General features: G+C 41.6%; 1 protein-coding gene across 1 annotated transcript; it reads right to left on the bottom strand.

The window, feature by feature from the left end:
• Positions 1-1,409: 1,409 nt before the first annotated feature.
• sacm1la (SAC1 like phosphatidylinositide phosphatase a) lies at positions 1,410-27,050 on the bottom strand. The gene is made up of 20 exons (XM_079523221.1): positions 26,944-27,050; positions 23,508-23,605; positions 22,779-22,853; positions 22,050-22,177; positions 19,233-19,382; positions 17,393-17,452; positions 17,259-17,292; positions 15,333-15,434; positions 15,120-15,205; positions 14,331-14,417; positions 13,929-13,997; positions 13,717-13,796; positions 12,833-12,931; positions 12,102-12,240; positions 9,909-9,978; positions 9,686-9,758; positions 9,108-9,201; positions 6,372-6,464; positions 6,203-6,260; positions 1,410-4,326 (listed from the first exon to the last, which is right to left on the bottom strand). The coding sequence occupies exons 1-20, from the start codon at positions 27,015-27,017 to the stop codon at positions 4,190-4,192; spliced, it is 1,806 nt and encodes a 601-aa protein (XP_079379347.1). The 5' UTR covers positions 27,018-27,050; the 3' UTR covers positions 1,410-4,189.

The raw sequence follows: 27,050 nt of genomic DNA on the forward strand, positions 1-27,050 counted from the left end.
TTGGAGAGACACTGAGACAGTACAGCTCAGAACCTTAGCAGAAGAAGACCTATCCATTGTGATGGCGGTGACACAAAGTTATTACTCCGGTAGTTTCATCAACGCTGTGGTCAACCACCCAGACCTGGCGGAGACGGAGGAGTGCAGGGAGGAGAGGTGGAGGATCAAGGAGGATGAGTGGCAGGCCATTGTGGAGGAGTTTGAGGAGAGGATGGAGGAATGGGAGTCTCGTGTGGAGGACTACTTTTCTCTCCGTAAGGTGGAGGAGAAGGAGACCCTGCTGTCAGAGCAGTTGAAGATCAATGAGGATGAATGGCAGGCCCTTCTGGAGGAGAAGGAGGAGATCATGGAGGAACGGTTGTCTGCTGTGGCAAACTACTTCTCCCTCATGTCACTGTGAGAGCTCGAGACCCTGTACCCCCACCCCCCCACCCCCGGCCCTTTTAAGGGCCACTTCCTCTCCTATTGCTGTGACCTTGCCGTGGTGGAGAGGCTTTAGTGATTCAGTGACCCTGGAACCTGTCGTGGTGGTGGTTGACAGGTTTAACCACACCGGACTGGTCACAGGAGAGAGTCCAAACTAACAACAGCAAATAATAATAATAATATACAAATACAAAGGCATGTGGAGTTTTGCTCTTTGACCACCGTTTAGAATAGATGAGCCTGCTGACCTAGATCAGCACGTCTTACTGGTATCATGTCTATTCTATGTGTGCTCTATGTGTGTATTCTATGTTGTCCAGCATCAACATGCTTGATTGATTAATAAACTTTTTAACGATCCTCAGAACTCTGCATTATTTTACCTGCTCTGCCATAGATTCACTTAAAACGGTCCCTTTTTTTGTTTTTTAACACAATTTTAAATATGCAGTCTACCCATTGAAATGCCCTTTCTAGTGAAATTCTCCACTTGTAAGTAATGTTCCAAACATAATTTTCCAATTAAGTCCACAAAAACATTCAGCTTGGCAAAGCGAAGAAAATCATGGTCCAACAAGGACATGACAAAGACAACTAGTAAAAGTGCACTGCTCTCGGAGCACAGGTCTCCCACATCAGGTAGGTTATATTGTGGCCTCCTGGTGGCGCTATAATATGCCAATGTGAAAAGCCTAAATGTCTGACTGTACCTTGTGCTGTTTACATTTTTATCGAACAAAGTAGGCTATTCAATCAATCAATTAATGGAAATACATTAGTTAACACCAACCCAATAAACCCAAACGCCCAATGGTAGACTCAGGGTCACTGGCTCTAGGTAGTAATGGATTTGTATTCATTTCAATCAGGATCAATACTGACTACCAAGTTACCAACTACATTGTGCGACGATAACACCCTTGAACGTTGAAACCGTCTCCTTTCTTAGCTGCACCCACCTCATACTGTACAAGAAGAATCTATTCAATTACACTCATTCAAGTTTATTGACAATCAAAGAATGCACTGAATAAAATCATCTCAAGGAATCAGAGAGAGCGGTTTGTGCTAAAGAGACAATTCAATTCACTCATTCCGCAGCAAACAAATCATTTGATAATGCATGCTCTCAAATACCTGGATCAAAACAATGTAGACGGTAATTGTATATCTAATAAATCTTACGCACAAAATTAAGATATGTAGAAGATATACTGATTACATCTGAATTAGATTGTACATTTTAATTCATACATCCAAACTTTAGGCTGTGTGTTAGTGCTGTGACCTCATTGTGGTTATATTGTACCCACTGCTTCAGTGATGGCCCATAACGTTAACCTCCTGAGGGCCCATAACGTTAACCTCCTGAGGGCCTACATGTAACTGCTTCCTTCCAAAGTGACCCAATCCACTTTGTTAGAACGAGTACAATGTTCAAACAATAAGAGATTCTATTAAGTAAAACTAATACGGTGCTCTTGATGCACTGTGCATTATTTTCTCCATTGCTTTTCAGATTATACAATCACCCCTCTCCATTAATTACTGTATAAATCATAGGTAAAATGACATATTCACACAGTTCATTAAGTGCACAATGTACAAACTAAAGTCACACAAAGACATCGGCTGCACACACACACACAGTACTCCAGATTAAGTTGGTTCCGTGATGTTGAGAGTTAACCAATCATCTAAGACTACATTGACACCCGAGAGAACCCGACATCTGAATGCAATGGAATGTGAAATCAAATAAAAATGAACACAGATGAAAAGGCAAAGAAACAAACCACCTTGAAAACCACTTTTTAAATCCACCTCAGTGCAAGAACCAATGTCATTTAACACTCCAATGAAGATCGTTGGCAGTGGTTCTCAAACTCTTACAATTTCAAGGGACCCCCACCACAACTCTGAGAGTGAACATTTGGGATCATTTGCCCCCCTCCACCCACCCCACCCCGAGGGTCCCTGCACCCTGAGAACCACTGGTTCGTAGCACAGACAGAATACCATCAGAATCAGAATCAGAATACCATCATTGAACCACTACGATGAAATGTTCTATGAGCAGGGCCTGGCTGGAAACAAGTTCTTGAGCTTAGCCCAGATACCCTGGGTAAATATAGTAATCATTTCATTTCATTTCATTTCATTTCAAGGACCATAACTGGTCCATGACTGCTAATCAAAATGTAAATGTAAAGCTCTCTCTCGTCACATACAGTACTGTATACAGGACACTCATTCAACCCATTAAGACCCGAGGCCGATTCTACAAATGCCTTCTTAAATCAGAAAATTCTACTACCTACTTTCAAGATCTTTCCGAAATCTTCAAAAATGTACAAGCTCGCAGTGCAGCACAAAGTGACACTCTGTGAGCTTAAATACATCTGCTATTTTGGTATAGCCAACTCTAAAATGATAGAGACGCTTTGCCGGTTTGAATGGGTTAACCCATTTTGGGCGGGAACCCCTTTTGGTGTTTTAAAGCATTGTTATACTTTAGCTATTGAAAAATAGCATATCTACAAGCTACGAGCTTGTAGGTCTGCTATTTTTGAAAAATTGTGAAAATGTGGCACAAATCATTGAATATATATTTTTTCAGAGCGAACGTTTTAAATTCAAATCTTTACTTCTGGGGGGAGTCCCTGGAACAACATATTTTCAGATGGGGGTCCGCGGCCAAATACAGATAATTCTGGGGGTCCTTATGAAATATTGAGCACCACTGATATAGAAAACTGTCAGGATTTAGAAGACATTTTTTTTCAGGCCTAAATGGGTTAATATGGTTTCTAAAAGTGCGAAACAGAGACACCAAGAAACTACAATGAGCCCTTCCTTACAGAATGATAGCCATCATGGATACTTTCCGTGATGAGGTTAATAGGAAGACATTTGCCATACATAACATGAGCAGATTAGACATACATTTGGACTCATTTAATTAGAAGTTCTGTACGGCCTGTTACATTCAAGATGAAAACTGGTGTGCATATTTATATAGATTGCTTTCCCAGCCATTTCAGGAGAGCTCTAATGCGTTTCAGTAAGTGCACATCAAAGCGATGTCAATTATCTATGGCCCTATTGCCTTTACGGATTTGGACTTCAGTGAAAATTCTAGAAGAAGTTTCAACTTCCAATTTGGACCAGAATTTTGCCAGTGCCTAGGTAGGAAATCACTCTTAAAAATATGCTTCACATCTTACTTCAAACAATAACAAACAAATGTCTTAAGGAAATTAGCAGTAATGCACTAAAGTGCACAACTGTGGAATCCCACGAATGCTGAAACAGTCACTAAAGTGCAATCAAATACCCACTGTAATTAAATTGTGCCCTCTAGTGGCCAGAAAACCGGCAACACAGATTGCTGGAAACCCTCTCCACCACCACACACACACACACACACACACACACACACACACACACAAACAAACAAACAAACATCCCTATTGACTAAAGATAAGGTCCATAAAATGTACACGAAGACGAGGAAGTGAAGAAGTAAAATGTGGACCATGTGATGGAGGGCTGACTCCAGTACAGTGGGGGGGAAGTGTTCTGAGGAGATGGCATGCATCTCTTGCATTAAGGAAGAAAAAGAACCGTTGCAGATTAGAAAAATCAAACAAAGTCCAAGCCCTGCAGCAGACAGAAAGAGGGAAGAGCAGAGTGGAGGTATACGGGTCTGCCTGGTCCGAGAGCGGGTTCCTCAGACGAGCATGATGGCCGCGCAACAAGCTCAATCCATCTTCTCCTTCTGGACCAGCTTGGGGGCGTCCACAAAGTCCAGTCCGTTAAACATGATGATGGCGGCCGTGACTGCGCCCGCGATGCCCCAGAACAGGGTGTACGCCAGGGTTTCTGTCCAGGTGTCGCCTGGCAGAGAGACAGACATCAGTGTCCAAGACCACAACACACACACACACACACACACACACACACACACACACACACACACACACACACACACACACACACACACACACACACACACACACACACACACACACACACACACACACACACACACACACACACACACACACACACACACACACACACACACACACACACACACACACACACACACACACTCGCAGGAGCTGTCTGCTGCTACTAACAATTATTTTCAGAACCAATTCATCCATCGGAATTTTTTGATTAATGATTCTATGAATCTATTTGATTGATTTAGACCATTGACCATGCCAGTACTTGGCTGGCCGCATTTCGAGAACCACTCAAAATGGACCTCACAGTCAACACTGCACTATCTTGGGTCCTTAGAAGTACAACCACCTTATTGTGAAGTCAATTGGATGCATGGTTCTCAAGATATTTGAAGGACAAATATACATACACAGGCACACAGACAGACATATTGCAATAATTCACAACTCTGTTGTGAATATAAGCCTATCTATCGTATAAGCATGCTGGAGTAAGTAGAAGATTTTTTAATAACCCTTTGTCCTGTATAACCTTAAGTTGTTACTTGTACCCCGAGAATATCACTTATTTACCCTGAGAATTTCACTGCTTTCATTTCTCAAGAAGAGTTTTGGTTTACCCGTCTACGACATTAGTGGGCGAGTGTGTCAAACCTGCATCTTGGGATTATTAACCTGTCCTACACCCCTTTAGCCCCTAGCAACCACATTATATTAGAGTGCCTAGCAACCACATTCTATTAGAGTGCCTGCATCCTGTTCTATTCCACACAACGCCAAACCTGCTTTTGGTTCCTGTTCGTGAACAGCCCTTTTTAATAAAACATATTTATTTTGCTTCCTTCATGGAGTCACCAGATGTTTCTTTTCACCCGACAAGGCAGACAGCGAGGTGTGTCTGACCAGGGGAGCGTTAATCCGGCCCCAATTGAATAATTTAAAAGATAATCAGATTAATTGGCTAGTGAAGTGACAAGGACATGATCGCCCGCTTGGCTTCTCACCCGTGGAAACCTGACAATGAGGTTTATTGGAGCCAGCCGGAGGCACTACTGCCGGCAACTGAACCCCCAAAAAGACACCCTAAAATGTTGTAATGTAAAATGTGTACCCAGTAAAATGTGTACCCAGTAATCAAAGACATAGGGCTCTATTTATGTCCATGCTTATGCCTTTTTTACTATTTTGAATTTTTTTTTTTGAATAGTTCAACTAGCTGATCGACATCTCCGGCACCGTTAACCCGGTAGATGCCAAATTTTGCACACACTCCCTGGATGCCAACGATGAACCTCTGCCCCAGAACGGCCCGTTATAGCACCACCAGGAGGCCAACTCAAAACACATTTTTGGAACAAAATGCCTCAAAACATCCAATTGCCATCCAAGGCGTAAGAAGAAATGTCACCCTTTTCACATTGGCCTATTATAGCGCCACCAGGAGGCCACAACCTGACCTGCCCTGGTGGAGACCTGTGCCCAGAGGGGAACATTTTCTAGTTTACAATATTGAAAAACATTTTTGAATAGTTCAACTAGCTGATCTACATCGACGCGCTGTGAGTTTGTAGACTGGCCATTTTAACTATTCAAAAATGTTTTTCAAAATAGTAAGAAAAAAAAGGCAAAGAAGTTTAGGGATAAGGGGTTTAGCGGTGACGAAAATAGAGCCCCCTAGTTTAATTTCATAATCCGGAACAACGACAAGCAGTAAGTTGTACATAGCAGATAATTAGACATTATTAACAAATTAAATAGATTTTCTGTTAATCCTAAAGCACTTGCAGAAGATGACATCTTACCAGCCATGAGAAGGCAGATGACACACATGGAAAAGGCCACCACCATAATAGCTGGCAGCTGCATGGGGTGAAAAAGATACAAATGATTCATCGATGAATCGAAAAAGTAATCGCTAAGAAAATAATTAGGTAGTTGGTATATCTACTTGTAAATATATTGAATACTGACCGCCAGGAACTTCCAGTCCTTCTGCACACGTAGCGGAGTAGGCCCGTCGGTCTCATCTAAAGCATAGTTACCCAGAAACAGGTCAATGGAATCCTAGAAGAAATGACAAAGTCAGCATGACAATAACTTATTTTACCTAACATATTAACGTCAAATCGATTGCGATGGGACACATAGTGAGCTTGTAGATTTGCTATTTTACTGCCAGTATATAAATTACTGTAAGCATACTATGGAATCATTTGACCACTATATCTCTAAATAGTCTAAATAGAATCCAGTTTAGAAAGCAAGTAAAGATTTGGAGCCTGCTCCAAATTTAGTTAGCATGGAATTTCTTTAATAATTTAAGAATTGTGTATGTAAGGGTGTTTTTAATGAATGGTGTAATTATGTTATTTTTGTAATGTTGTCTTATTTTGAGAACCATGTAGGAAATGAGCATTTAATTACATTGTATCTATACGTTATCCTCTGAGTGGAATACATCTCGTGATGAAATGTCTTGTTTATTGTTTGCGGAAATACCATATATCATCACAGATTGATCAGGTTAATTTCTCAACCTTGGAATAAGTCAGCAGCTTGTGCAAAATGCCTATCAAAATCATAAATGATCTGAAATGATCAATCTTGCAGGCACTGAAAATAAGTGCTTTTGTCTTTGTGATGATCTAAGTGAAATTAGAGCTCCAACGGTACTGTATCTGGAGTTGAGAATCATTAATGATTTAAACGGTACCCGTTGCATTTAAAAAAAATTGCAAAGTGTTCATTACTTTTGCCCTCTTCATTTCTCCTCTTTGCTTAGACCGCAATACGAAATGTTGCATTAGACTTAAACCCCAGCATCCATATTCTAGGGGCTAAGTAATTAGGTCAGAGATAGCCTGGGCACCGTTCCATTTCGGGTTTATGATCCGGTCGGGAGTGGATGATATCGCTACATCATGTTGTAGTATTGTTTTGTAGTCGTCAGGATGATATCGCTACGTCATGTTGTAGTATTGTTTTGTAGTCGTCAGGATGATATCGTTACGTCATGTTGTAGTATTGTTTTGTAGTCGTCAGGATGATATCGCTACGTCATGTTGTAGTATTGTTTTGTAGTCGTCAGGACGATATTGCTACGTCATGTTGTAGTATTGTTTTGTAGTCGTCAGGATGATATCGCTACGTCATGTTGTATAGTATTGTTTTGTAGTCGTCAGGATGATATCGCTACGTCATGTTGTAGTATTGTTTTGTAGTCGTCAGGATGATATCGCTACGTCATGTTGTAGTATTGTTTTGTAGTCGTCAGGATGATATCGCTACGTCATGTTGTAGTATTGTTTTGTAGTCAATCAATTTTCCCGGAACTTCTTTTTCCCTCAAACGGATTTTTCTCAATAAAAGCCACAGGCTACGAGAGCTTTTATCGTTATTCTTCCGGTTTGAGGGAAAAGGAAGTTCCCTTTGATTGTTCCTGCCTGATGACTACAAAACAATGACACAACATGACGTAACGATATCATCCGCTCCCGACCGGTTCACTTTTGGAACAGAGACCAGGCTTTCCTCCGAGGTGGAAAGCCTGGTGAGGCGAGGTTAGGTCGGAGAGGCTTATTGTCTGCATCAGCCTAGAAACATTCAGCAGAAACATTCATTTAGAGAAAATATAGCAGATCTAGAAGCACACAATGCATTGGACTGCAACGTGTTATGTGTTATGTTATGCATATCCTCTATTTTGATTTATGCAGAACGCAAACAGGAAGGGGCCTACTGTAGTATATCAACTAAGTATTATGGTAAAGGGTTTAAGCAAGCAATTTAAATTAATCTCACTTCATTAGCTAATTAGTCATTAGCTCTTGACAATGATTTCTGGTGAAATTGTGTCTTAACACGAGGCCTGCCAGGAACATAGACACGTAGAATAGCGTACGGTGCCACACCCGGAAAAGCCGTTTTAACAGCGTTTTTCCACCACCGACCGAGAGAACAAGCACCAGCTTCGTCAACACACACGGAATGGTTTCATAGTAAAATGCGATTACGGATATTTGGCTCTTCAAAGTAAGTGTCACGCACGATAAAACCCTGGCAGGACGCGGCGGAGGGATTGAATAATGGTAGCGGTCAAACGGTTAACCCATTTTGGGCGAGAACCCCTTTTGGTGTTTTAAGCATTATGTTATACTTTAGCTATTGAAAAATAGCAGATCTACAAGCTCATAGCGCGGCACTCGGTGCCGCGCTATGAGCTTGAAGATCTGCTATTTTTTTTAAATCGTGAAAATGTGGCGCAAATCTTTGAATATATATTCTTTCAGAGTGAAAATTTTTAACTCAAATCTTTGCTTCTGGGGGGGGGGGAGGCCCTGGATATTTTCAGATGTGGGTTCCGCTGCCACATTTTGGGAGTCGTGACGTGAAAAAGGTTGAGCACCACTGACCTATATAGAAACATTGGTTTTTCAGAAAACTATCAGGATTTAGAAGACATTTTTTTTTATAATATGACGCCTTTACAAGTGACGCCAAATGGCCAATGTTCTACTGTGTGTGTGTTCACGTACTTGTCTAAAGCATGTGTGTGTGTGTGTGTGTGTGTGTGTGTGTGTGTGTGTGTGTGTGTTGGAAAACGGTTGACGTACTTGTCTAAAGCCTGTGTGTGTGTTGGGAAACGGTTGACGTACTTGTCTAAAGCCTGTGTGTGTGTGCGTGCGTGTTGGAAAACGGTTCACGTACTTGTCTAAAGCCGTCAGAGAAGTTGTTCTTGTAGTAGCGGATCATGGAGTTCCATCCGTCCATGACGAGACCCCATTGAGTCCTCTTCCCTGTCCTGATGGAGGAGACCTCAGTTCAGCCCAGTGTTGTTTTCGTCGACTAAAATACTATGACGAAAAATGTTCGTCGACTACCTTTTTTTCACTGAGGAAAACTAAATGGAAACTAAAATGAAAACTAAGCTATGATGACTAAAACTAAGACTAAATGTATTGACAATTCAAGTCAACAAATAAAAACTAGGCTAAAATGTTACGAAGAGACTAGTGGACAAGAGATCCAGTATAAGTCATTTTACACTTGGTTGCATGCTGAAAATAGCATGCTAAAAACAGTCATTACGACAGCATCAAGGCCCGCCAAGATACATTTTGTTCGACTAAATCAACTGTAGATTTAGTAGACTAAAGTCTTATATTTAGTCGACTAAAACTAGACTAAAACATTCCAGGTGACTAAAATGGGACTAAAACTAAATGAAAACTCAAAAATCTAAATTTGCTGCCAAAAACAACACTACATGTGATGCATTTCTGTACCTTGTGAAGTCTGTTTTCAAGGCTCCAGTCCCTGCATACTGTACAGCGCATGCATTAGCATTGTCAGCCCATGCTAGTTAATAAGAGAGACCACACACACACACACACACACACACACACACACACACAGAAAACAGTGAGAGGGGTAAGACATATGTTATGTTTTCACAGTAGAACCACTCACAGCGCAAATCAACAAAAAGTGGCTTGTTAAGCTTCTTACCATTTTTATAGATTTTCTCAAAGTCGGCCTGTTCTTCAATCCGCTGGCCCACATTCAGAACCCCCATCCTCTGTGGACATTTAGGAAGCAAGGAGAGGGAAGTGTAAATACTGTATTGTATACAAACACCCAGGGTATAATAACTGCACGATTTCAGTACTATAGGGCTGCAACTATCGATTATTGTCTTAGTGATTATTCTAACAACTACTTTTTTGATTAAAGGTATATTCAGTGATTTCGCTTCATTCAAATATCACTTATTTTTTCTTTTTATTTGGATAATCCTTCCTACTATAGAGTGTGATGACCATATAAGGAGTTCCTCCCTGTCCCCAGTGAGCCCCTGGGGTAAAAAAAAACTAGTTTCAGTTTTGGTGGCGGGTGGCAATCAGGATGAGATGGGCCTTCCTCCAATCATGTGTGGGGGCGGGACTTGGTGCACATGCTGTTGCACTTCCCCCCACTGTAGAGCGTGTGCATGTGCACATTTTGTTACCGGGGCGGACTGGGTGGTTTTCCAAATCACCCAAATCACTGAATGCTCCTTTAATCAAATAATCGAGAAGGTATCATATATATATATATATATATATATATATATATATATATATATATGATTAACTGAAAATACAGTACTACTATGACACCAGTCGAGTCAAGTATATATGTGGGCGAAGATTCAGCCAATTCCGACCTTCACTAACTTAATCCAGAATAACATTAAAGTTAATTAGATTATCTCTGGATTTACAGACACAGAACCTCTTCTAAGACAGCTCAGGCCCTACAGAGTCACGCCATAAATAAACAAGTAGAGTGCAGGTTGCGTTGCTCATTGGAACGGTTGGCTTGATAGTGGTAAAAGGTCATGAGGTCACCAACATTAGACCTATATTAAATTGTTTATAGGATCAATACAAGTAAATTAATACCCCTTCCACAGTAGTAGCTTTTTCATAACTGAACCGGTTCCCATTGGGAAACAACCGGTGGAAAAAGGGCTTAAGAGGTTTCTTCCTCTGGGAAGCGTGAAGGTGCATAGCACATTTCATGGCGTTCTGGTCATTATAATTATAATAATAATTTGACAAAATCATAGATGTCATTGCAGCACCACCTCGACAGCAGTGTTGTTTTCGTCGACTAAAACCAAGACAAAAAATGTTCGTCGGCTACTAACTACTACTACTACAGACGAAAACTAAATGAAAACTAAGCTATGATGACTAAGACTAAATATACTGACAATTTCGTCAACAAATAAAAACTAGACTAAAATGTTAGGAAGGGACTAGTGGACAAGAGATCCAGTATAAGTCATTTTACAATTAGTTGCATGCTGAAAATAGCCGATCTACAAGCCCACAATGCCACAAAGCCCGCTGCGTAGATCGGCTATTTTCAGCAAGTGAAAAAAAAACAGTCATTACGACGGCATCAAGGCCCGCCAAAATACATTTTGTTCGACTAAATCAACTGTAGATTTAGTCGACTAAAATCTTTAAGACATTCCAGGTGACTAAGAAATGTGACTAAAACTAAATGAAAACTATTCAAAAGACTATGACTTTTTGAAGGGAAGACCTCCGCGCACTCGACATACTATAATAACAACAGGTGCGTCGGCGACAAAGCAGCAGACTGCAGACACGCCCGAGGAAGGTCGAAAGACCGAAGACGTTGCAGTTTGGACATTAACCCATTTTGGACGGGAACCCCTTTTGGTGTTTTAACTAAGCATTATGTTATACTTTAGCTATTGAAAAGTAGCAGATCTACAAGCTCATAGCGCGCCACCGAGTGGCGCGCTATGAGCTTGTAGGTCTGCTATTTTTGAAAAATCGTAAAAATCGTTTTAACCCATATCGACGACAGGCCTAAATGGGTTAAATAAAAAGCTCTTGAACCAGCAAGTGACACGTGTGCGGGTCTCCCTCCCTCTCTAAGGGCAGTATTATGCGTGTCTTAAGTACCAGGTCTTATGACTTAACTTAAGACCTGGAGGCGTGATCAATGCCATTTGGCTATTCTGAGTGGCCAAACAGCATTGACCACGCCTCCAGGTCTTAAGTTAAGTCATAAGACCTGGTACTTAAGACACGCATAATACTGCCCTAAGAGACTAATGACTAAAAACTAAAATCTGCTGCCAAAAACAACACCACTGCTCGGCAGAAAAGCTCCACACACCTGTAGTTGGGACTGCAGCGAGCGACGGGCCAGCAGGCTCTGGATCACGTTGGTTCTGTCCAGGCAGTCCATGCAGTTACTGCGGAACGTTCCCTTCTGCTGGGTGACCGTCGTTCCCACCGCGTTCACCATGAAGTAGCTGCACGCACACGCACACACACACACACACACACACACACACACACACACACACACACACAGAGAGAGATATGAATGCGCACACGTTAGCGGTTAATTAATTGCATTTTTATAGCGCTTTTCCAAGTGCTCAAAGCGCTTTACAATGGTTCATTCATTCATACATTGGGAGGTGAAGCGGCGAACAGTCGACGCCAGCGTCCTCACTTCCCACATTCACACACCAATGGTGGCGAGCTCACACCGACCGACTCATTGGAGGCAATGTAGGGTTCAGTGTCTTGCCCAAGGACACTTCCACATGTGGACAGGAGGAGCCGGGATTCGAACCGCCCACCCAGGGATCATTGGACGACCTGCTCTACCTCCTGAGCCACAGCCGCCCGTTTAAAGCGTTTGCTCTGAAAGAATATATAATATTCCGATCTACAAGCTCACAACGCGTGACGAAATCGTCAACATATTTAGTCTTCATGGCTCAGTTTTCATTTAGTGTCCGTCAGTGAAAAAAGGTTTTTCGTCATAGTATTAAGTCGACGAAAACAACACTGACTGGGAGGCTACTGTACTGTAGCTGTTGCATGAATTATTACCTGTATTCATCTTGCTTCTCAGCCACGGCATCCACCAGGATCTGGAGGCGGTCCCATCTCATCCGACTGCACTCTTTGTGGAAATCAAACGCTATGTAACTACACAGAGTAAGACAGAGGTAAAGTTATAACGTGTTATGATTGCATTAGGAGCATGTACAGTATGTACGAATGCATATAACTGTAATTATATTGTCATAAGCCGATTGCAATGCAATTAAAATGCATTCATTCTAGGGATGCACCGAAAGGGAAATTCTTGGCCGAAACCGAATACCGAATATAGGAAACAGTTGGCCCGAATACCGAATATGATTCATATTCTATATATTTTTTCCTACCAATGCTGTCATGGCTGCACCTTAAATCTACCCGATTATGGCAAAATACATGATTATGGCAAAACCTAACTTAAATAATAATCACTATTATGGGTCCATAAAAAATGTAAATATATTTTCGGCCTGTTCGGGCCGAAACCGAATAGGCCGAAAATGCATTTTTAGCCATTTTCGGGCCTAATATTTTCTGTGGCCGAATATTCGGTGCATCACTATTTAATTCATTCATTCAAGTTTTATTTATTCTCGAAATTACACTGAGTATTTAAACTCATTTTCAGTGTCGTCGAGTAATACAATATCATATAAAAAAAAACATCACAATACATCAGTATTACTTGCAATACTTAAATGCAATAAATTATAACTTGCTTTGTAATGCGTTATAATTACTGTTATAAAGCATTATGAGTATTCATGAGTTCTTAGAACTATAATTAGACAGTGCTATAAGCAGATTATAATGCGTTACAATTATGATTTAATGCAGACATGGGATGCATAATCAAAGTGAATTGGTCAAAAGTGGGGTTGACGACTTACTTGAGCATTCCATTAGCCATTCCATTTATCATCTTAGCAAACGCCTCCTCCAGCGGCTTCTCTGATCCCTTCTGGTTCACCTACAATATAGTAGAAAATAATAATTATCACATTTTCCATGGTTTACTTTACTTCAATGCCAACAAGGCACACAAGCTAAGAAAGGGTGTTTTTAGAGTGTATCAGGTTATCAATAGTAGAACAGAACTTACCAGATTCAGAATGCTTTGCTTTCCATAGATAAGCAGCTGAGAGTCAAAATGCCTTTGGAAACCATCCATCTGGAAATTATTTTCAAAAGATTGGTATATTGTTATAGTCACAATTTAACCCATTCTGGGCGGGAACCCCTTTTGGTGTTTCAACTAAGCATTATGTTATACTTTAGCTATTGAAAAATAGCAGATCTACAAGCTCATAGCGCGCCACCGAGTGGCGCGCTACGAGCTTGTAGGTCTGCTATTTTTGAAAAATCGTGAAAATGCAGCACAAATCTTTGAATATATATTCTTTCAGAAGACTTTTTTTTTTATTTCGACGTCAGGCCTAAATGGGTTTAGGCTCACCAGTGCGCTTCATTGAATAGTGATGTGTAAATATATGCGTGAACTTACATGGTTGGTGGTTGAGCTGATTAGAGGTTTAGGTTTGTATTTGAGGTTGGGTCTCTGAGACCAGAAAAAGGGCATGGAGCCTCGCGTCTGTTGGAGCAAAACCAAAACCATTAGAAACATCTGGACATTTGCTTTAGGATACAGTGAAATTATATTGCGCTGACAGCTCTGAAGATTAGGCAACAAAGTCGTATGCACACCCGTTAGGCTCGGAGACGGGTGCGTAGGCAGGGCTCAACTCGCAATATGAACGCTTTTAGCTCTGAATATGAATTCATACTCTATTGCAGTGGTTCCCAAAGTGGGGTCCGGCGGGGACCCCCAGGGGTCCTTGAGGGAGTTCCAGAGGGTCCCCAGCTAAATGATAGTTTGGGTCTGTAACTCGGAGTGTACAAATGGAACCAAATGGACCCGTCAGGGTTAAATTAACATTGATTTTACAATATAAATTGGGGGTCCCAGAGATATAAATGTCATTAAAAGGGGGTCCGTAGACTGATGGATGTCAAAGTGGGGGTCCTTGCAATTAAACGGGTTGAGAATCACTGCTTCTCTTATGGAGGGTCCCTGGCATATCTCTTCAAATAGGGGTCTGCGGGCTAATTAGTGTCAATTTGGGGGTCCTTGACATGAAAAGGTTTGGGGACCACTGCTCTATTGCGCAACGGTGTCTCTTGCCTAGAGGAAACAGATCAGATCAGAAACAGAGAGGGAACAGTACATCGGTTCCTTGTGGATAAAGTGACACTGAACCTGCCACGGAGTAAATAAATTAGACTTAACACTTGCCTGTACAAATGAAGCCCGGGCTCCTTCATACAGAACAATCTGCTCAGTCTCCACAAAATTAGCAGCATGACCCTCTGAATCAATGCCTGAAAACAACAGTTAGCGAGGCGATTAACTTCTTTCCCACAGCCATTATCCAATGATGTCAGTGCAGCACTAATGAGGCAATTGACGTGCCGGGTGTGCTGCTGTGTCTGTATAGTGTTCCGTTACCTCTGACATAGTAACGGACTCCGGCTCGGAAACAGCTCCTCCGGGATATAAGGATCCATTCAAAGATCTTTCCATTGATCCGACATGGTTTCATCACAATGACTGGACCCTCAGAGTCAAGGACAATCCTTATGGGGGGTGAATCAATCATCCAGAGTACAACATTTTCTGTCAATGTTCATGAACTCCCAAGTCTATGGCATATTTTTTTACGGCATGGTCCTGAAGGGACAATGAACAGCTAGGTCAGCCAGCAGAAGGTAGGAGCCGGGCTCCTCTGTGCTCAGTGGGGACAAGTTGCACCAGAGAAAATAATACCTGGGCACAGAAGAAGAGACTACCTGAAGACTTGGCATTCGTCTTCCTCAGAGTCAAACCCTGACTGTGAGGAAGACGAAAGTCGAAATGTCAGTCACCCCTAAAAAATCACACCCGTGTGAACTGAGTGGTTAACACGAGTCACATAGGTGAACACGGACATTGCTGTTCCTTGGAGTGGTTGCACCACTCAAAAGCTAAAAACACGTGCAGACCAGTCGAGTGCTCCAGTATCTTTTATTTGGGTACTCTTCTGAAGTGCCCAGGAATTTATTTTCTCACCTATTGCAGGGGTTCTCAACGTTTTTGGCTGGGGACCCCCGATAATGCTTTGGCAACGTCTCGGGACCCCCGCCCCGCCCGACCCCCAATATAAATTGACTGCTACAATAACCTTAAACCATTTTGGGCGGGAACCCCTTTTGGTGTTTTAAGCATTGTTATAATTTAGCTATTTAAAAATAGCAGATCTACAAGCTCATAGCGCGCCACCGAGTGGCGCGCTATGAACTTGTAGGTCTGCTATTTTTGAAAAATCGTGAAAAGATTTTTTTTTTTTTGAAAATAATTTGGGGACCCCCTAAAATAATTTGGTTCTCAACCCGTGGGTCGCGACCCACGGGTTGAGAACCCCTGACCTATTGAACACTATTTCTAATTATATGTCCTACCAAACCTTTCCAGTATATGGGCTTCCACACAGCTACAGACGAGCCATGTTGCACGGGGAAGCTTTTTATTTATTTATGCAAGTGCAATTATTATATGATGATAAACCACTCAACAAGATCACATGGGAACACACACGCACACACTTCCCAGAACTTCGTTCAGGGATCTTGCCCTTGCACCTTGAGACTGGGAGGTATAGAGGAGTTACAGAAGAACGTATTTTGCACCTATTGTGATATAAATGATATTGAGAATGAGTTCCATTTTCTTTTCGATTGCCCGTTGTATCATGGGCTACGTCAAAAGTTATTTAACAGATGTAAAAATATAGATCTGATGTGGTTAAGTGATGCAGAGCGACGGAGATGGATTTTCGAACAGAAGATATTTGCATTAGCAGAATATATAGAGAAAGCTTGGGACATACGGACAAAGAATATATATATGTGATGTATTTTATTTTTATGTGCTTATTTCTGTTTTTATCAAATACTTGGTGTAGCTTCTGTGTGGGAAGTGAACATGATATTGTTTATTTATGTTGTTGGTGTCTTATAATCCCATAAGGGATGGGTCTTAACGACAAGACACGGAAATAAAAATACACACACACACACACACACACACACACACACACACACACACACACACACACACACACACACACACACACACACACACACACACACACACACACACACACACACACACACACACACACACACACACACACACACACACACACACACACACACACACACACACACACACACACACACACACACACGAGTCAATCTACAAGCTTGCTGTTCTCAGTGCATGACACAGGAAGGCAACCAAGTATGAGTGAGGCCTAATACAATAGATGGCTCTGCCTCCTACAGAGCCACGGCATAAACATTGAGACAAAAGCCAGACATGGAGTCAAAAGGATACAGCCGTGGACAACGGGAAGTGCAAATCGGTGAAGCTGTGAACAACGATAAGGAAGTTAATATCAGAGACAGCAGTAAAACAAAGCTATATGTCTGAACTCTATTAAGGGACAACGGTGACGTTCCATCAGTCACCTCTGGCTGTGCAGCCAACTCTCTCAGGAGATTCCCGTTCCACACGAACCTCTGATCTGCCTGAAAGTAGAAGAAGAATCATGGTTAGGCATATTTACCCATGATGCACTGCGAGTAGAACGTAGATCGTAAATGAAGCATAACTAGCAATATGACCCGTTAATCACACGAAACCTAGCATCTCTATTCTGGGCATGTCAAAATCAGCCAAAATTCTCTTTTTGCGAACATATTTGGTGTAGAGGGGGAAAAAGGAGGGGGCCATGGATAGACCCCTGGTGGACTCCGGTCAAGTATATAGGGTTTAAACCATTCTGACCTGAGATCAGATTCTAAAAATGTCTTCTACATCCTGACAGTTTCCTGAAAAAGCTATGTTTATGTCAGTCGTTCTTCGGTTTTTCAAAAATAGCTTGTAGATCTGCTATTTTTCAATAGCTAAAGCATAACATAATGCTAATACCAAAAGGGGTTCCCGCCCAAAATGGGTTAAGTAGTTAATTATTTTCACTGTGAACCTTCACACACAGTACTGATAGTAGAATTCATTTATATTATAATTGATGCTTTAGGTTTTGCAAGGTCGCCATAAAATTAAAAGTAATAAAGTTGATGGCAAGAATACAAAAAGAGAAAGTCAACTCAATTATATTAATTTGAAAGCATTATAAACCAAAACATGAATAAAAAGGCAAGCGTAAATAGTTTGAGATATCAGATGACAAAACGGAATGTTCTGCAGTACCTCCTTGATCCCAGTCAAACCTGTTAAACTACTATTATACACTTAAAATCTTCCAAGTACTGCACACCGTACTAAAGATTATTTCAGTGTTTGTGTGGGTGTGTAGCAAGAAGCAGGAATGCTGGTAAAGAGCAAGAATTAGTGGCTTTTTTGATGATGAAAACCTCAGAATGTGTCATGGTGCAATGCAGCACTAAGCTACTGTAACTAAGTAAGTCTTTGTTTTCTACAGCACATGAGTATCATTCCATTAACTACTAAAACCACGTGTACTTAGTTGACTGGGGTCCGCTCAGGGCAGGGTCTACTTGGTCCACCCCTCTACACCCAATCTCTTTGATGAAAAAAGTAGCTATTGTAAGCTTATAGATCTGCTATTCTTGGCGAAATGTTTCTCTGGGAGAGACCCAGGGCTCAAGTAAGCACAAGTAAGACTTCAAGGCAGCAACGCATCAGTCTTCAATGGGCCATAGACCGTAAGGCCAGTGACGACGACTACGTGGGGGCTGCGGGGCTCGAGCCCCCTTGATAATTTTAGGGGATTTCTAGTTTTTCTACATTCCTAACACCTCCCCCCGCCCCTGGACATGCTCGGCCGGTCTGGGGGCGGGGGGTTGCCGGTCCTCCCTCAGATCACGCTGGGGGGGGGGGGTCGTGGCGTGCCCCCACGACGATTATAAGAACATTTTGTCCCTGCGTAAGGCTATGAAGCAATATAGCACTGGGCATAACGGGCAACGGATAAGGGATCTCTTAAAGGCACGTCATGTGGCACGGTGATTGGTTTAATTATTGTAACGCCCAAACCACACCTATGCATAATGTAACGGGTAGCGGAGGTGTTTTAGGGATTTAGACAGGTGACCAAAATACCAACTTTAGTGCTGGAACACCCCTTAACCCCAATGCTAAATCCCCAAATAGTGGATTTAGAAAGCTCGAACGTAGGGGGGCACGGTGGCACAGTCGGTAGTGCTGTCGCCTCACAGCTAGAAGGTCCTGGGTTCGATTCCCTGCTCGGGACGCTGTGGGCGCTGGCGGCGTGTCCTCTCCATCCGCGTCATCAGTGCCCAAAGCTCGAACGAAAAGTCTTACCCTCTCCAGTAGACTCATCTCCTGGAAGTCGGGGCTGGTGTTGGCCAGCCGCTGCAGGGTGTGCGTCAGGTCGTAGTCGGTGCAGAAGTAGAAGCCGTCTGTATTCAGCACGTTATTAATCATGGACAGGAAGGTCTTATTCTCCTGAGTCTAGAGGGGGACAGAAAAACAGGCTTTTAGCTCATCAGGCATTAGTTGGCTTAACCCAAATGCCTTCTAAATCCTGACAGTTTTCTACGTCAGTGGTTCTCAAACATTTTCATGTCAAGGACCCCCAAACATATATGTATTTGGCCGCCGACCCCCATCTGAAAGTTTGTAGTTTCAGGGACCCCTCCAGAAGCAAAGATTTGAGTTAAAAACGTTCACTTGTAGATCTGCTATTTTTCAACAGCTAAAGCATAACATAATGCTTAAAACACCAAAGGGGGTTCCCGCCCAGAATGGTTTAATCTTTCCTATGGATGTGAATCCTGGCTGGGAACGAATGCGTTTGGGCTTTATAATTATATCACGATGACAAGCACCTCTGGGTGCTTTACAGGCATCTGATTTTCCATCAATTCATGGTATGAAGTAAGATTTTTCACTGGGTTGGCAAAATGTATAATAACCTATATGATATGACACAAGCACAGAGCAAAGTATTGAGGCTAAGATGCACTTTTTTGTTTCCAGGTTCTGCTTGCATTGGATACCCGTGTGTCGATGGATTCTGTGTGTGAGAGAGACAGAGAGAGAGTGAGAGTGTGTGTGTGTCTGTCCGTGCTTGTTAGGTAGAAGATGATACACAGACAAGATTCCATTTCATGGATACTTGGCTGTAAATGCCTGTCGTCTGATTCCGGGCCCAGAAAGAAAACGGCAATTTTTTGCAGTCCATCTTCAGAATATTGTAGTTTGACCACGGCAGACCCATGTCAATAACATGGCCGTTATATAATTACATACATACACTAGTAGGCTATGTATTACATATGTTACATACTTAGCCTACTGGTGTAAGTGCAGTTGCATCCTCTTAGCACTCTCTACACTACACACAAGGATACCGGAGAACTCGTCAGTTTACCAAGTCGCCACGGCGAAAAGTCTTCATCAATGTCTTCATCGTTATGCTAACATGCATCAGTGTAGTTAGTATGTCAAACTCACAGATGTTATAGTTCATTTCCAAAGTGATCAAATTATTTTGTGCAATTAAATGGTCAGCTAGATGATGATAAAAAGGTGAGTATGTGAATACCAATGATAAGTAGGCCTACCAATTCAGGATATGTTTACTAATGAATTGTTTCGGTACTTTGGCATTTAAACTTTTAACATTCCTACTTTCTCTAGTGTAAACTCTAAACAACTATCCTCTCTCTCTCTCAATTCAATGCAATTTAAATGAAGGTGAAGTAAAACAAAAATGCACAAAATCGCGGCGAGTCGGTAAACTGGCGAGTTCTCCGGATACCCTACACAACACTCTCTCTTTCTGTCCCCTGATATGCCTCCACTTTTGCATTGTCAGCACCTAGCTTTCCTGATCTTACTCAGCAGCCTATTCCCCAAGTGTAAAACCAATCTACTTTCAAAGCCCCTATGGCTACAATTAACTAATAGGACGACAAAAGGTACAGGGCGCTTTTTATGGATCCATACATGTCACATATGCCTTGTATTTCTTGTGCAGAGATTAAAATAGGGTGAATTTTGCATCCCAAAACGCAGTTTATAGTTAAGGGACGCAATAAAACAACGACCTCTGCATCCACGGGATGCACTACTGTACTGTTTTTTTATTCTAGTTTATTTTTGCTAGCTTTAGTTATGATAATCATTTCTTCTTCCGTGTTCTACATGAATATAACCACATTATAACCATATAAAATGAAATGGGAGTTAAATGCTGCAGTTTGTAAAAAAATTGCAAAATATGACTCCTAACGTCGTTGAAGTGGGACTCATAAAATGTCCCTGGGACTCATCTAAAAAGACCATCCCTGCATCCTGGGACTCATTACATTGAAAACCTATTTACATCACTGTTTGTGGTGTTATTTAATTGAGTCCACTGTTTAGCAGGTCAGATGCCCATAATTCTGTAGTGGCGGTTAATAGTCACAACAAGGCAAGGCTGCTATTTCAATTAGCGCTACTAGGATAGCAGCATTGATTAATAATGTACACGGCTTGCTGCGCTGAAATTAGATAGCATTGTGTGATTCCAGACAGTCAAGGCATCACCTCTCACTCAAGAGGTACAGTAACTCTGCCAAAGTTCCACACATCATGGGCTCCATTTTCGTGACCGCTAAACCCCTTATCCCTAAACTTATTTGCCTTTTTTTACTATTTTGCAAAACATTTTTGAATAGTTAAAATGGCCAGTCTACAAGCTCACAACGTGTCAATGCAGATTGGCTAGTTGAACTATTCAAAAATGTTTTTCAAAATAGTACAAAAAGGCAAAGAAGTTTAGGTATAAGGGGTTTAGCGGTGACGAAAATGGAGCCCCATGTCTTCCTAATGTTCCATCCCACCTGACGGAACTGATGGGTATTTAGAGTGACCAAAATCCTGGTGCCAAGTCAGTAGTTGTTGCTTTTAACCCATTTTGGGCGGGAACCCCTTTTGGTGTTTTAAACATTATGTTATAATTTAGCTATTGAAAAATAGCAGATCTACAAGCTCATAGTCTGCTATTTTTGAAAAATCGTAAAAATGTGGCGCAAATCTTTGAATATATTCTTTCAAAGTGAATGTTTTTAACTCTCAAAAAATGTTCTAAATGGGTTAAATTAAATGGGTGGGATTAGTATTCGTCACCTGGATCTCCGTGAGGTGCAGCACTGTCCTCTTATAGGAGATAATGTCAAAGTCGACAGCCTTCCACACAGCATGGCCAAGAAGGCTGCCCACATTCCTCTTCTTGGTTATGACAATGAGGTACATTCCTGTGTGCACGCAAGGGTCGAAAACACATTGCATCTTACAATTCATTGTATTTTCTTGATATCAAATTGTTTACTTATTCTTTCCTTCATGAGATCAAAATAAGTATCCACTATCCACCCTGTTGTGGATTAGTAAAGTTCAAATCATCTTTGCTTGTCAAAGACATACGTTATAAATAAGACATAGCTGAAGCAAGACAGCAACAACAGTGCTGCAGTGAGTGTGTTAGGGCATTCACTTCTAGTCATTTTTACTAGTTGACTAGTTGCCTAGTTTACTAGTCGACTAGTTGTTTAACTACCTATTATGTAAAAAATAAAATAAATTAAAAAAATATTTTTTTTGAAATAAATATTTGTACATTGAAAAACTGTGTACATGGTGACTATAACTATAATCTACCTGATCTTGAGGCCTACAAAATCGGGGAAAAAAATAAAAAAATAACCTTTCCCCCCCCCCCCCTTATCAACTAGTCAACTAGTACCAACAAGGTCGACTAGTGGATTTACTAGTCGACTAATAAACTAGTCGACTAGTTGCTTAATGCCCTAGAGTGTGCTCCAATGATCATTATGATGCGTCTTGGTTGGTACCTACCTGCTACCAGACGAATGGTTCCCATCACACCACAGATGGGCCTGGTGAGTGCCGAGGGCGGAACATCTTTTTTCACTGCCAAAAAAAACACACAGCAGCGAAAGAAAATAATGACTGCTGTGGCCTACCATTGATTGATTGATTGATTGAAATATTTATTAACAGTTTGCAGAATTACAGTACATTTCAAGCACAAACAATTTAGGCATTTACATTAAGCAATAACAAAAGCATGGCATACATCACATATATAAAAAGTAGTTATCATGAATCATGCGTAAACAAAGAATGTAACAGTGGAGTATCTATGTAAACTATACATACTATACTATATAATATATTATACATTATACAAACTCAATACAAAGACTGTTAACTGTGAGTGGACGACCCAATTAAGCATTACACTCGTTTACAAGAGGGTCCACCATGTTCAATTCATCAAAACATTTAGAGACGTACAAATAGACACTTCTATTATAGTCAAAGAACAGAACAGGAATTCATCATAGAGGTAAAAAGGGAAAAGAAACATATACGGTGAGGGGAAAAAAGGCGGTGGGGGGATTCAGATTTTTACGGGGGCCAGTTTTGAATTGCAGCCGTCCGTAGGTGCCCTTTGAGAGCATACATATGCAACCATTATGTTGCTGCCTTTGTACATCATTCCATTTACATCAAAAGGGCAAACTTATCCACAACAAATCATGAATCTCAAGCATTCTCAACCTGTGAGGGTCATCTCGTTGGAGACCCTGTCGATGGCCAGGACAGCGTCGGCCCCCTCATCGCACGCCTCGATGAAGAACTTCTCTTGGGTCGTGTGCCTGAGAGAGAACGAGGGACATGTTGTTCAACTACCCTTCTTGACCTGAGATCAGATTCTAAAAATGTCTTCTACATCCTGACAGTTTTCTGAAAAAGCTATGTTTCTATGTCAGTCGTTCTTTGATTTTTCAAAAATAGCAGACCTACAAGCTCGTAGCGCGCCACTCGGTGGCGCGCTATGAGCTTGTAGATCTGCTATTTTTCAATAGCTAAAGCATAACATAATGCTAACACCAAAAGGGGTTCCCGCCCAAAGGTTCCTTTAGAAATAGTGGTCGTTCCAACTGTCAAAAACTGTCTGTATTGAACCTCAAATGTGACATTTGATTGTTCCACAGTTTGACAGACACCAGCATGTTACAGATTGCATCTATGGATTATTTTCTTGGTGATAATTCTATTGATTACTTTAAAAATAGTAGATCTACAAGCTCTCAATGTGTCGAGCTTGAAGAGCTGCCATTTCCACTTTTAAATAATTTAATAGTGGAAATAAAAAGGATAGCAGCAAGAACAGCAGCTCTAAAATAACCGATAATTTAATTTAAATGATCGGTTCTTTTTTTTATAATAAATGAATAGCTGTTTAATCAGCAGTTAAGCAGACAGTGAGACAGTAACGGTAACCATGTAATTTATGGCAGGGCAGGTATACAAAACACTAAAGCCATTTCCAAGATGGAAGATGAATTAACTACAGCAAAAGTATGTTCCCCGTTGTGAAAGGATAGTCACGTAGTCGTACTGTAGGTGGTCACTGGTCAGTAGCGTTTATTGAACTCTTGTCCCATAGTGGCTGTTTGTTGAGGAAACTAGAAGAGCAGAAGGGAGTTCCAACCGCGCCTCTAGCCTATGGCAGGCCAGTCTGGTGCATCTAAGAAGCCTCTAGCCTATGGAAGGCCAGTCTGGTGCATCTCAGAGGCCTCTAGCCTATGGCAGGCCAGTCTGGTGCATCTCAGTAGCAGGACAGGTTACAGGAGAAAAGGAGGCACTGGAGCAGCTCAGACAATTTGGGCCCTTATACTTTATTAACAGGGTACAGGTAAAAAGCGACAACGTTTCGATGTTTCAGTTGCATCTTCGTCAGGTCATAGACCTGGGTATGACCTGACGAAGACGTAACTGAAACATCTTAAAAAGTATAAGGGCCTAAATTGTCTGAGCTGCTCCAGTGCCTCCTTCTCTCAAAACTAAAAGAGCATAGCATATCAGCTTGATGTCACAGAAACATAATGATCACAATCATTCCTGGTATTATAACTAGTAACTACACAGAAAAATCCTGCCAGAGTGTAAAACTGGACCTAGAAGTGGCCCATTTTAATGTCGAAGAGAGGGAGAAGCAAGCACTCAGTTGAGTAGCAACAGTAGTTCACAGTTAAGAGAATATCGGGTGCACGGACCGGTTCTGGTAGAAATAGTCTAGCCTCGCGTATACTGATACTAATACCACTGCGTGGATTTAACCCATTTAGGCCTGACGTCGAAATTAAAAAAAAAGTCTTCTGAAAGAATATATATATATTCAAAGATTTGTGCTGCATTTTCACAATTTTTCAAAAATAGCAGACCTACAAGCTCGTAGCGCGCCACTCGGTGGCGCGCTATGAGCTTGTTGATCTGCTATTTTTCAATAGCTAAAGTATAACATAATGCTTAGTTAAAACACCAAAAGGCCGTTCCCGTCCAGAATGGGATAATCTGCCTGGGGAAATATGCATCGCAAAAGGAAGATGAAGGCTCGCTACGTGAGGCTAGAAATAGTCTCTAGAAAGGAATACGAGCACTCACTTTTTAATCCATGTAGGATTCTTTGCATATTCACGGTGAATAAACAAAGAAACCTAAATGGATAAAAAGTGAGTGCTGGTGGTATTCCTCCGATGTAGCCATCATGTAGTGTGTCTCTCTACTGCGGCAAGACAAATCCTACGAGTTCTGTATGCCTGGCAGTCTGGAGGACATTGATTGCAGCAAGAAGACGTCGTTGAATAAGAGATAAGCTGAGCTTTGCATTCTTTTACATGGTAGAAGATTGTGTGGAATGAATGCCGGTCTGAGTCCTGCGCCTGGGATCAAACCCTTCAATATCTCATGCTTTATTGAGTCACTGACTGTATAGTATGGACATGTTGAACTTAGGTTAGTTAGTTAGTTAGTTTCATTTATTTGTCCACGTATGGAAATTTGTCTTCGGTCTCAACAGTAAAAAACAAACAGTTACAACAACGGCAACAACACTTAACACAATTATTTTCTCATGGCAAAACAAAAAGTGCAGGACAACAGTGGTAGATTCATTGGAAAAACAAACAAATCTAGCGAGACATGTTATCATTTGTTGTGCCTTTAAAATGTGGCTTCCTCTCTCTGCAACAGTTTGTAGTATATATGGCCGGGACAGCTTGAGAGACATACTGTAAGTGACCTTCTTGTACAGTATGTATGAGAAGTCAAGTAACCCAGAGCTACACAAAACAGTCCTTTGTTAGGTTCCAAAGCTAAACCTTTCAAAACACACTCATGACACACAGCGCAGCATTCACGGACAGCAATAAATAAGTGAAACTAAAACACCATAGTCTCTATACCAGAGGCGGCATGTAGGCCAATTTCAGAGTTCAGACCTACTTACACATGTTCAAACATAGGCTACCCTGTCTTTGAATCATGAGGAATGATCAAGGTGTCAAACCTGATTCAGAGCATATAGCACAGCGATGTGTCCCAGACAGTATCTTTGTGCAAAGTGTGTGTGATCTGACAAACTGTGCTGCCCATTCATGCATTCTATTATAGCTCCACACCCTGTATACTGCCTGCCTGCCTGCCTGGCAGCCAAACAGGCCGAGCTACATAACCAGTCACTCCCTGGCCATTAACATCACTTCAATGCTGACAAGGCCAAATCACCTGAGGAGGGGCACCGTGCTGGGGGATTATTAAGGCTAGAATATCATCATATCAATATGCTATTATTGCATAATAATGCCCCGTACTCCAAATAATGCAAATTCACAGCACGGTATCATATAATGCTTTGTCTTATAAACATGTACAAAGGCCTGCAGACTTCAATAAGGATGGGCATCTGTCTTCCTGGTCCTGGGGAGCTGCTGTCAACCTGACAGACAGACAACTTCAGCCGAACAGGATGATGTGTCAGAGAGTCAGACTGTCAGCGACTTAATTCTGACAACCAGCAGCAAATATCACACTAAACACTTCGGCGTTTGAAAATATAAGACGAACACGTCGCGTGGCATGGATCTGATTAAATACCAACCGTATATAGGCCAACATGCTGGCAATTGGCAACTAATTTCGCTGTACTTACAAATTATATCTCTCGTAGGCGGTCGCCATCTTCACTTCGTGTACCTGACCCTGGGTGACGTAATCATAATACATTGTGTGGGGCGAGGAGGACGCGCCAGGTCCTGG

Source organism: Electrona antarctica (genome assembly GCF_951216825.1).
Source record: "Electrona antarctica genome assembly, chromosome: 15".
Taxonomy (NCBI): domain Eukaryota; kingdom Metazoa; phylum Chordata; class Actinopteri; order Myctophiformes; family Myctophidae; genus Electrona; species Electrona antarctica.